The sequence below is a fragment of the Chrysochloris asiatica genome, unplaced genomic scaffold (assembly GCF_000296735.1).
Source record: "Chrysochloris asiatica unplaced genomic scaffold, ChrAsi1.0 scaffold00064, whole genome shotgun sequence".
Taxonomy (NCBI): Eukaryota; Metazoa; Chordata; class Mammalia; order Afrosoricida; family Chrysochloridae; genus Chrysochloris; species Chrysochloris asiatica.
Genome location: NW_006408582.1, coordinates 5522199 through 5534799, shown reverse-complemented (window position 1 = coordinate 5534799; position 12601 = coordinate 5522199). Strand labels below are relative to the sequence as shown.

Below are 12601 nucleotides of genomic sequence, written 5' to 3'. Positions count from 1 at the left end.
GTCCAACATGCATTGAAATCATTGCAAAGAACAAGGTACCAGGAATAGATGAAATACAAATGGAAATCTTTTAACAAACTGATGCGGCACTGGAGACACTCACTTATCTATGCCACAAAATCCGGAAGACAACTACCTGGCCAACTGATTTGAAAAGATCCGTATTTGTGCCCATTCCAAAGAGAGGTGACTCCAGGGAATGCAGAAATAAAAAAATATCAATGATATCCTACACAAGTAAAGTTTAACTAAAGGTAATTTAAAACGGATGCAAACAACATTGACAGAGAACTTCCCGAGGTTCAAGCTGGATTCAGAAGAGGATGTGGAATGAGGGATATCACTCTTGATGTCAGATGGATTTTGGCTGAAAGCAGAGAATACCAGAAAGATGTTTACCTGTGCTTTATTGACTATGCAAAGGCTTTCGATTGTATGGATCATGACAAGCTATGGATAACATTACAAAGTATGAGTATTCAGGAACACTTAATTGTGCTCATGAGGAACCTGTACATAGAACAAGAGATAGCTGTTCGACCAGAACAAGGAAACACTGAATGATTTAAAATTAGGAAAGGTGTGCACCAGGGTTGTATTCTTTCACATTTATTCAATCTACATGCTGAGAAAATAATCTGTGAAGCTGGATTATATGAAGAAAAACATAGCATCAGGATTGAAAGATGACTCATTAACAACCTGTGATATGCAGATGATACAACTTTACTTGCTGAAAGTAAAAAGGACATAAAATACATACGGATAAAGATCAAAGACCACAGCTTTAGGTATTGGTTGCATCTCAGCATGAAAAATAAAACAAAATCCTCATCACTGGACTAATAAACAACATCCACATAAATGGAGAAAAAAATGATGTTGTCTAAGACTTTATTTTGTTCAAATCAACCATCAACACTCATGGAAGCAGCAGTCAAGCAGCAAATCTGCTGCACAAGACCTCTTTAAGTGTTCAAGAGCAAAAATGTCAGTTTAAAGGACTGTGTGCATGATCTAAGCCATGGTATTTTCAATAACCTCACATGCATGTGAAAGTTGGACAGCGAGTAAGGAAGACCATAGAAAAATTGATGTATTTGAGTTATGGTGCTGGAGGAGAATATTTAAAGCACCAAGGACTGTCTAAGGAACAAACAGATCTGTATTGGAAAAAGTACAGCCAACATAGATGACCAGAATTCTGGATGACCAGATTTTTATCTCTTATACTTCGTATATATTATCAGGAGGGAACAGTCACTGGAGAAGGATGTCATGTTTGGTAAACTGGAGGGTCAGAGAAAAAAAAGAAGAGCCCCAACCAGATGGATTGGCACAGTGGCAGCAGCAATGGACCCAGGCGTAGGAACAACTGTGCCAACTTTGTAGTTCAAAATGACTTTGCAGTCCAGTGCATTGGCTCACAGTTTTCTTCAAGAAAGACCAATTGGTAGAAAAGGACATAATGCTTGGTAAGATAAGGTTAGTGAAAATGAGCAAACCCTGTGATGGGACAGATTGACACAATAGCCAGGACAATGGACTAAATTATACCAATGATCATGAAGATGGCTCAGGACCAGGCAACATTTCATTGTTTGATATCCATAGGTGCCCTGAGTCATATCAAACTCAACAATGTCTAACAATTGTTTAATTAAATGTCTCATCTGCTCTGTGTGAACTCCTCAGCCCATGGGCACTAACCTAGCCCCTGAGGACTAGGGCTGAGAGTGAAGGGGTCTGAAGTGCAGGGAGGTGTGTGTGAACTCCCAAACTTGCAGCTAGGACCCATCTGGCATAACTTGGATGGCTAGTTGACCAGAACTTGAACTGAGGAATATAAAGATGTTTGATACTGAGAACAAGTGTAAATTGCCACAATCTGACGAGATACACTGCTACCTATGAATGCAATGACTCAGATTTCCAACTCTAATGAAAGAATTCTTCATGTCAACGAAGAACCTTGTTTCCTCAATGTACTGGATGTATTGTTGTTGTTGTTGAGTGCCGTCGAGCCGATTCTGACCCATAGCGTACTGGATGGATAGAGATGGACTATTTAGACACTGGCTACCATAAATAGGGGGGCTATAAAGGAAGGACTGACTTGACAGCACTTTACAACAACAAACAAAGGCACAAAGTGGCTGATTTACTAGCTTTCATGAGCATGCTTAGTTATAGAATGAGTAGATTCCTTACTGAATAGTTTCCCTCTTTTCCAGATGGATCTGGTGAAAAAGGATGGAGGACGATGGTGACAGAATTTTATGACTCAATTTTGAATAACTGTTAGCAGGATTAATGATGATGTTCACAAGTGTAATTGTAGTAGATGTATAACTCAAAGGGGGGAATAGTTAATCTTTCTTTTTAGGAAAAGATGATCCATACAATCAAGAAGGAAAAGCATGAGTGGAGTGTGAGATTCCTACCTAGAAAAGCAGCGACAGCAAAGACGGTGGCTGTGTGGGCAGGAGGCTGGCAGCAGAATGTGTCCTTTGGACATTTAAATGAATATATATTTTTTTGTTTTGTAAGTGGACATCAAATGTTTTGTCTTATTCATCTGTGAAACATAAGATGTAAACGGGGAGCCACAGGGAAGAAGTGGGATAAATGTAGTTGCAGAGGAGACGGCAATCATTGAGATGAAACAAGGTGAATGGTTTGTTGAATACAGAGCTGACGATCTTGTTTATAAACCTTCGTCCAATTAAAAAATCATCATATTCCAGCCCCCTTCTGAAACAATCTTCTCTTTGTCAAATCTATCGGTGACATTCTTAATGTCATCCAGGCATGAAATTCTCAACTTGTATTTTTCCTTCCCTCCAGGCAATAGGCATTCAATAAATGTTTGTTGAATTAATAATTCTCCAATATTTTCTTAAACTTGTCTCTCCATTCTTACTGCCTCAACCTTGATCCAAAGCCTCATTCTCCTTTGCTTATTAGATCTCTACAATAGCCTGCAAGATTCTTCCTGCCTAATGAGGGTTCCATTTAAGTAAACTAAGGGGTGTCAGCAAATTCCTTTTTTTCTATTAAGAGCTACTTATCTCTGCCATTGTATCAGGAAGGCAAACAAACAATTTATAAAAAAAATGGATGTGGCTATATTCTAACAAAATGCTATTTACAAAATCATGCGGTGAGTCAAATTTGGCTCATGTACCATAGTTTGCTATCTCCTAAAGTAGATAAGCAATATTCTCAAACCAAAACTTTTCTTGTCCCTGCTATTTAAATATAGAACCATTTGGTAAAGAAAAGGCTAATGTTTCCTTTTTTTTTTTTTTTTTTTTCATAAAACACAGGTTGCCAGTTAGAAATAAAGATTAATTACTGAAGGTATGTTGTGCATTACTTTCAAGACCTTATTTTCCCTTTTAATTTATGAACCTTATAGAAATGAGTTACTGGAAATTACATCAGTAGTATTGCTAAGGCTGTGATCTAAGCAGGACAAATTAGAAAAATTGGCAGTCAAGTAATCTTTCTGTCTTTTATGGAAAAATAAATCAGGAATGATAGAAGTTGCCAATAAAAAAAGTTTGATTCAATGAAGTAGAGTAGGATGACACTGATGGGCTTTTGATTTCAGTAAGTGGGAAGGGCCTAGGAATCTGCTAGCTAATGGCAAAAATAAAACAGCTTGTCCCTTCTAGACCTTGAGATGAACTGTTTATAAAAGAAGATATGAAAGAAAATCAAGAGTGGTAGGCAGTTCAGAATCTTTGTATTGTTCTAGACTTCTTCCCATTGTAAAATGGGAGATGGATATATTGATAACTTGAGCCCATATGCCACCTAACTATCTAATCTTCACCTTCCCTCACACCCATATTTCCAAACAAGCATGGGAATGGCCAGAATTTAGTAACTGAACAATATGTTCTTTACAAATCCTAAAAAGGAAGCGTTATTACATTAGAAACAATGCTTATGTGCTTGTTTTTCTGTTGTTGTGTGATGTCAAGTCAGTTCTGACTCATAGCGACCTTGTACAGGATTTCTGAGAATGGCTGGTGGGTTTGAATAACTAATCCTGCAGTTACCAGTCCAGTGTTTACCCTTTAGCACCACACTAGGGTCAATTTATGTGCTTAACTTCTTGTTAAATAGCCTTTTTAAAAAATGAAAAAATTTTTAACAACTTCCTTTTACATACTAAAATAAAATCCAAATTCCTAATCATTATGACCCACAGAGTTCAGCATATATGATATTTCTTGGACATGACAACAGACTGAATGACTATAGGTTTTACTTAAGTGCTGTTGAGTTGGTTGTGCCTCATAGTGACCCTGTACAGGGTTTCAGGGATTGACTGGTGGATTTGAACTGCCAATCTTGTACTCGGCAGTCCAGTGCTTACCCTACAGCACTACACTAGGACTCCCCGCACCAGGACTCCTGTATGACTACAGTCTGTTGCAATCACAATGGTCACTTCTGCTCTCCAAACATAATAAGTTTGTTTTTGTTTTAGGGGCTATTCATCTACTATTTACTCTGTAGTATCTTTACATGCTCATTTCTTCAAATCTCAGTCCAAATGAAACCTCAACAGAGGCCTTCCCTGGCCATGCAACTTAAAATAGTCTCCATCACTATAAATTTGTTGTTGCTAACTGCTGTCGAGTTGGTTCCAACTCAGAGACCCTGTATAAGGTTTCTAAGGAGTTGGTGAACGTGAACCACCGACCATGCAGTTCAAACTGACCTTCCGGTCCAGTGCATTATCCCACAGTACCACACCAGGACTCCATCACTATAAATTACCTTGTTTTATTGTTTTCCAGTACTTATACCACAATATGAAATTGCATCGCTCATTTATTTATTTTCTACATGCTTTCTCCAAATATATATGAGACACTGTGCCTGTTGGTACCACTGAATCTCTCACACCTAGTAGGCATGAGAGATTCAGCACATAGTAGGAGCTGTAGGATAAGCATTGGACTGCTAACTGCAAACTTGGTGGTTCAAACCCACTAGCCACTCACTGGGAACTCTATACAGGGTCACGATGAATCAGAACTGATTCAATGGCACTAAACAACAATAACAACAGGCACTCAGTAAATTAAATATTAAGTAATAAATATTTGATTCATATTGTTGTTATGTGCTGTGGAGTCGGTTCCGACTCATAGCGACCCTGTACAGGGTTTCCGAGGCTGTAAATCTTTACGGGAGCAGAACGCCTCATCTTTCTCCTGCTGAACAGCTGGTAGTTTCAAACTGCTGACCTTACGGCTCGCAGCCCAATTCATAACCACTAAGCTACCAGAGCTCCTTCTGATTCATATTAGGCTGTGCTTTGTGAAACTGTAGAAAAATCTTAAGACTCCTCAAGGTGGCTGTAAAGACAATAGGATTCTTATAGAGGAACCTGTAATCCTACATGTTGAAACGAACAGTCTAATTTTTATAGAGTATCTATAGAATAATAATAATAATAAAAAAGAGGAATATTTAAATATAGCTGTGGATTCATTCAGAATTTGGGTTAAATAACAAAAAAATAGAGCTGTTAAAAGAGAACTTAAACTCACCTGAGGGTGTGTCGTGAGCAGGGAGGATCCAGAGACATATGACACTTTCTCATAATGAGACTGGATAATCCAGTTGGAGCTCCCAAGGGCATAGCCAGAGCTTAGAGGAGTCACCTGCACCGCACCAAAAAGCTCCTGAAAAAAAGAGCCAGTTGCAAAGTGACAACACTGTTTCAATGTAATCAGGTTGGTTTATTAATTGTTATTACTCTGATGAAAGGACTATCTGCAGATCTACAAAAATATTGTTCACACTCATAGGAATGAAATTTGTGTAAAGCAGAGTTGAAAATGCATGTAAAAAGCAGTTAAGTATTTTCTTCTTATAATATGGACTTAGCAATTCTTTTTGTAAGGTAAATTAAAAGGTATTATTATGGGGGGAAAATTTTAAACACTCCCACAGAAAGGTGGTATGATGAGGATTAAGTGAGGTAGTCATACCAGATATGTTTGTAGGAAAAAACAACACAAAAATAGGTTTCTCAGTAGCAGATACAGAAAGCAAGCCTATAATTTTTCCATATCACCGTCAGAGTTTACACGCCCCCTTCAAGTCACTAGGCACTCAGGACTAACTCACTGAAGGTAGAGACAATGTATTCTACCTTCAAATAGACCAAAGAACCAAATACTTTGGCTTGCCCTTTTCATTTCAGGCTAAGTGTTAGGCTCTTCGTATTTTTTTTTTTTTTTTTTTAAAGGTTTTTATTGCGGATTGAGTGAAAGTTTACAGGGCAGATCATCAGTTTTACATTCAACAAATCATACACCTTTTGTTTCATTATAATCCCCTCCATGTACTATCAGTTAACACTATCATCATCTATTCACTTCAGCTCTCTCTCCCTTTTTTTTTTTCTAAACACTCAGGCATATAAAATAATTTGCACCACCTAAGGGCACATTCTGCAAGTCTGCCTCCTGGCTGCCAGCTCTCAAGTCCTTCTCTTCCCATGAATCTAGAGTCTTCAGCTGCTCTCCGATTCATGAGCCCATCTCTGCCTCCATCTCTGGTGTCGCTGCTTCTCTGGATAAAGTCCCACATTCCACTTGTGTTCTTCTCCCGTGATGATCCTAGGGTCCTCTGTTTCTGGACTCTACACTCTCCTGTTTTTGTTACATAACTTCTACCTTTACAACCGTGACAGTCATAATTAGTCATGATAACAATTACTCACTATAGAATCATAAAAGTCTTATCCCCATCTCCTTTCACCAGACCCATCTAGACAAGATGAAAAGTATTCAGCGGGGACTCTTTCTTTCCCCACATACTATTAAACTAAGCTTCCCCTTGAAACCCTGTAAGCCAGTCACTTCGTGCATTCATTGCCCCCTCATTTTAGGTAGCCAATATCTAAGTCGCCCATCCCTATGTACCCTGTGTACAGAGAGGATAGCATTGATACCTGATGTGAAGACTCCTTCCCTCTCTGTTGGTATTTAGAGTTACTTTCTCCATGAGTACAGGTCAAATTCCTTATATTGTAGCAATTTACCCTCATTTCCTTTATCAAAAATGGTTTTATTCTTTTGTTTTTATCTTCCTCTAGTCAAGTTCTGATTATCAAGCCATCGAGGCTAGGTCAAATGGATACTATCTGCAAGTTTGGGTGTTCTTGTGCCTCTCTTCACTTCATATCAGCCGGATGCTTCACTCTCAGTTCTAGCTCTCTGTGGCTATGTCCTTGTTCATGGGCTCAAGTGTCCCCAGCTCTCACCACACCTGGGCCAACTAGCCCTTTCTCTTCTCTCTCTCATCTCCAGGTTAGCGGGAGTCTGTGGAACATGGTTGAACTCAGCCCATTTCTTTATTGCTGCCTTTTCCCTCACCAGTAGACCAACATAGACACCAGCAAGTTTACATGTCAGCTCATGTGTTCCCTTTCAGTTTCAGTCTTAGAGGGGGGTTTGTCCTGAAGAAACTTGATTGCTTGCCTAGGCTCTTGGTTTTTCTGTTCTAAATGATTCTGGGCACAAATTAACAGAAATGGGAACTTTTATGATTTAGGTACTTTCCAGAATGCTTTGGAGTCCTGGTGTGGTGCTGTGGGTTAATGCGCTGGACTACAAAGTCAGTTTGCGCTGCAAGATCGGAGACTCAAGCTCTCTAGCCATTCCTTGGAAACCCTATACAGGGTCGCTATGAGTCGGAACTGATGTGACGACACTTAACAACAGATTGCTTTATCATCTTTTTATACTCTCCATTTCCTAATTTCTTGTCTAAAATCTGGGAAGTAGTGCCCACTGCTCTACTGTGAATAGGGTGACATGCTTTTCTCCTGACTCATTATATGCTAGCTAGGTATACAGAATATGAGGGTTAGGAAAGAGTACCAATAAAAATCTTCTGAGCTTAGCCCTGAGAGAAACGTAGAAAATCACAGGTGATTTTTTTTTTTTTTTTTTGCTGGTAAGTGTGTTACTACTGTCTTTTCATATTATACCAGTAACAAGATCCATAGGCTGAGTGGATTAAAAAAAGGAAGCTACAGGCATCTTTCAATGAACAACAATAACATTTAAAGCATCTCTGAATCACTTGGGTCATGTCAACACTCACTATTTTCTGGGAATATCCCACCAGCTGGATTTTACTAAGGGCCGAGTTCACCTCCTGCATCGTATAACATCTTCTCCAAGTTGATACTTCCACTGCATCCTTTAGGGGAGAAGGCAGCAGCCTGAGAATGCAGAACAATGCCAGTTACTAGCTGGACATTTCTTTATCTTACAGAGCGTTTCTTTAGAGTAATTTGTACATTCCATCTAAATTGTCCAACTTATTAGTAGCATTTCTATATGACATGTCCCATTTTCTTGCTTGTTTATAAAAGATAAATGAAATAAACTTTACTGATAGATCTGAAAAACTATCAAAAAAGAAATAGTTGAACATACACAGGGCTAGGCATAATAAAGACCAATGCATGATTTGGGTTCATTGAGACCAGCATCAGGGTGTGTATCCCTTAAAACAAACAAATAAATAAACAAAAATATATCATCAGATGATCAGAGCTCAACTAGAAGAAGAAAGAAGAGGAAAAAAAGAGTAATCTGATACAATCTGATGAACTTGGCTTACACTTATGGATGCAGTAGCTCAAAAGAGGGAACAAATCTTTATAGCAAGGATCATTCCCACCCCCTCCATCCACAGAGTAGCCAAGGATGGGCAACTTGGACATTGGCTACCTAAAAAGGAGGGGTTACAAAGGCAAGAAGTGACTGGCTTATAAGCTTTCAAGAGGAAGCCTAGATCCAGAGGACATGGAGGAAGGTAGAATATCTCCACTGAGTAGTATCCAATCTATCTGGGCGGGACTGATGAAAGAAGATGCAGACAGGTCTCTTGTGATACAATAGTGAATAATAGTTATGAGTACTGATTGTGAGAATTGGAAATGTAAAAGTAGACTTTTAAAGGTAGACGTTTTGTAGCAAAAGGAGGGGAGTGATTGACTTTGCAGTCTAGCTGTGGAGGTCCCTGAGACCATCAAGGGAAAAGAGCAGAGTGCGAGACCCTACCCAGAGAAGTAGAGACGCCAGAGATGGAGGCAGAGACAATGACGTGGAGAGATGGAGCAGCTGGGGGCTCTAGACCCAGAGAGGGATAGGGGCTGTGTGCTGACGACTGGGGCACAGGCTTGCAGGATATACCCTTTGGTTGGTTGATGATTCATGGAGGGGATTATAACCATGGCAAGGAAATGATATACGATAGGATGAAATGTAAAGCTAATGTTCACCCATGTAAGCTATCACATAATTCACAATAAAACATTTATATATATATATATATATCATCAGAAAAATATTTTATCATTTGTTCCAACAAAATCAGAAATAGGCGTGGAAATGGTGACCTCCCTCCCTCACATTCACTGTACAATGGAGATCAAGGCACTTCCAATGAACTGAATGCATACATTAGCCCTGGCTCGCAATAATGAAATACCATGGAACAAGTGCAATGGGCTTCACATACACGCAGACATACACACTTCAAGATAAAGACAGTGAGAAAAGAGACAACAGCAAGAACACTTTAGAAAGTGGAAAGTAGACAGACAAATGACTTAGCAGACCCAGGAAAGTTCAATTTAAGTAATTTAGTTGCACAATCTATAAAAAGCTCAGAAACTGGAAACAATAATTATGTCTGGAAGTGAGGTTAACATTGGGCCTAAAAACAAAGAGGATTTTTAAAAAATGTGATTAAGAAGTTTGTAGTTAAAGTGGCATTGATTCGGTTCCGACCCATAACAACCCTTTATAGGGTTTCCAAGAAGTGGCTGGTGATCTTGAACCATCGATCTTGTGGTTCAAACTGACTTTGCAGTCCAGTGCTTTAATCCACAGCACCATACTAGGGCACTGATTAAGAAATAGAGCCTTCCAAACGTCCTCACCCATTACATACAGCTTAGCAACCATCCTTCTCCTCATAAGTATGCCACCAGTGAGTATTCTCTGGAGATAGTAAGAATGAGAATCTGGACTAAGGGTAACAACAGAGGTAGCCTTCTTAACCCTTTCAAGACTGAATTATTTTCTGCTTTGAATTTTTTGTTGCTACCATGTGTTTTTGTTTTCAATAATGGAAGGTATGTTGAAATCAAGCAAAAAACCCCACAAATATTGTCTTTTGTTGTAATGTGGATTTTGACATAATTATATGGGACACATACATCCCAAGTGGACTCCAATGATAGGATTGGTGGGATGAGGCATGGTTTTTCAGATTCATGCAATTATATAGGAGCCTGCCCAGTGGCAGTATGCACTAAACTGGGATAGCAGCTTCCCAAGAAACCTAAGAGGCTGAAAATGTTGGTGGGTGATACACATTGGAAGGGCCGTGAAGGAAAGCTACACTTTAAGTGCTGAGGACAGCTTTTTTTCTTCTACTAATGGCTCCCAGTACACTGACATCTGTGTTTATACTCTCCAGGACAGGAAACTGGAAAAGGCTTCTCTGAAGAATTCGGTCAGCCCCAAAGCAAAATATAAGCTAAAAGATACTGGCACTCAGAGTTGAAAAATAAATGGCCCAATCCACAGACCTTATCATGAAGTCTAGTATTAAACAAGCTCTACACATGGTGGTGGTAGTGATTGTGTGCTGTGGAGTTGATTCCAACTCATAGTGACCCTGTATAGGATTTCCAAGGCTGTAAATCTTTATGGGAGCAGAAAGCTTCATCTTTCTCCCACGGAAAGGCTGGCAGTTTCAAACTGCTGACCTTGAGGTTAGCAGCCCGACTAGTAACCACTACGCTACCAGAGCTCCTTCTACTCATGGTATAGTGTTTTAGATATGGGCCAGTGACCAATGAATGGAAAGTTTCTAAAATGGAAAAGACCAAAACAAATGAGGAAGAAGAGAATAAGAGGAAAAAGGCAAGTAGAAGAAAACTTAAAACAAGGAAACACAAAACTACTATTGTTCTTATATCTAATAAATGAGAAGCGACTACTAGTTAAAAAAGAGAATAAAAAAGAGATCTTGGAATTTAAATATAATAACATATAAACAATAAAAGGAGTCCTGGTGTGGCGCTGTGGATTAATGCACCAGATTGCAAACCTGTTTGAACTGCAAGGTCGGAGGTTCAAGCTCACCAGCTACTCCTTGGAAACCCTGTACAGGGTCGCTATGGGTCGGAATCGACTCGACGGCACTTGACAACAAAATACAATAAACGTATACCAACAACCCCTGTTGACCTGGAGATGAGAGAGAGAAGAGGAAGGGCTGGTTGGTCCAAAGTATGATGAGACCTGGGGACTCCTGAGCCCATGGACAACGACATAGATAGGGCCAGAGCTGAGAGTGAAGCATCCAGCTGATAGAAGTGAGGGGAGACGCACAAGAATGCCCAAACTTGTAGCTAGTACTCATTTGACCTAGCTTCAATGGCTGGATGATCAGAATCGACTAGAGGAAGATAAAAAAACAACTTTTTGATAAAGGAAACAAATATAAATTGCTACAATTTGATAAACTTGATTTATATTTATATATTATATATAAATATTTATATAGTAGCTGAAAATACCAACTGAAAGGGAAGGAGTCTTCACATCAAGTATCAATCCTATCCCCTCCTTATACTGGGTAGATAAGGATGGGCAACTTAGACACTGGCTACCTAAAATGGGGGGCCTATAAAGGCATGAAGTGATTGGCTTACAAGTTTTCAAGAGGGAGGTTAGTTTCTGAGTGTGCGGGGGGAAGATAAAATCTGACTGAATAGTTTCATGTTGTCTAGATGGGTATGGTGAAAGGCGATGGGGATAAGATTCATTTTATTCAACACTGAGTAATTGTTATCATGACATATTGTGACTATCACAACTGTAAAGGTAGAAGTTTTGTAACAAAAAGGGGAGAGTAGTTAATCTTACATTCCAGGAACAGAAAACCCTAGGACCATCAAGAGAGTAGAACAAGAGTGGAATGTGGGACCCTATCCAGAGAAGCATCGACACCATGAGATGGAGAGATAGAGCAGCTGAGGACTCTAGGCTCATGTAAAGAAAAAAGCTGCATGCTGGCAGCCAGAAGGCAGGCTTGCAGAATGTGCCCTTTGGTTGTTTAAATGATTATATATTCCAGAGTGCTTCTGCGTACATTCCCACCCCCACCCCCACCACCCCAAACAAAAAAAACCCCAGAGAGAATAGAAACAAATACTATTGAGTGATGCTGCATGGAGGGGACGGTAATCACTGCAATGAAATGAAGTATAATAGGATGTAACACTGGTGTTCTCCCATGTAAACTATCACTTAATTCACAATAAAAACTTAAATAAAAAAAAAGTACACTAACAAAACATATAAAAATTTCAAAAGTTAAAAACATAAGCATTAAAAATATACAAGACATGGAAAAAAACCAAAAATTATAAAAGCTATAAATGAAGCAAGATAATTTAAGAAAGAATTAAAAAGAAAAGAATGCATCATTTCAGAAATGAAGACTAAACCAAAATAAACACAAGGATGCA

General features: G+C 39.1%; 1 protein-coding gene across 2 annotated transcripts in view; it reads right to left on the bottom strand.

Moving 5' to 3' along the window:
- The window catches only part of INTS9 (integrator complex subunit 9), a 117494-nt gene that overhangs the window by 47032 nt on the left and 57861 nt on the right, over positions 1–12601 (bottom strand). For both annotated transcript variants that reach the window (XM_006864340.1, XM_006864341.1), the window contains 2 exons: positions 8146–8266; positions 5577–5711 (listed from right to left, as the gene is read on the bottom strand). In XM_006864340.1, coding sequence (XP_006864402.1) covers positions 5577–5711; positions 8146–8266 — 256 coding nt within the window. The remainder of the gene's footprint in view (positions 1–5576; positions 5712–8145; positions 8267–12601) is intronic.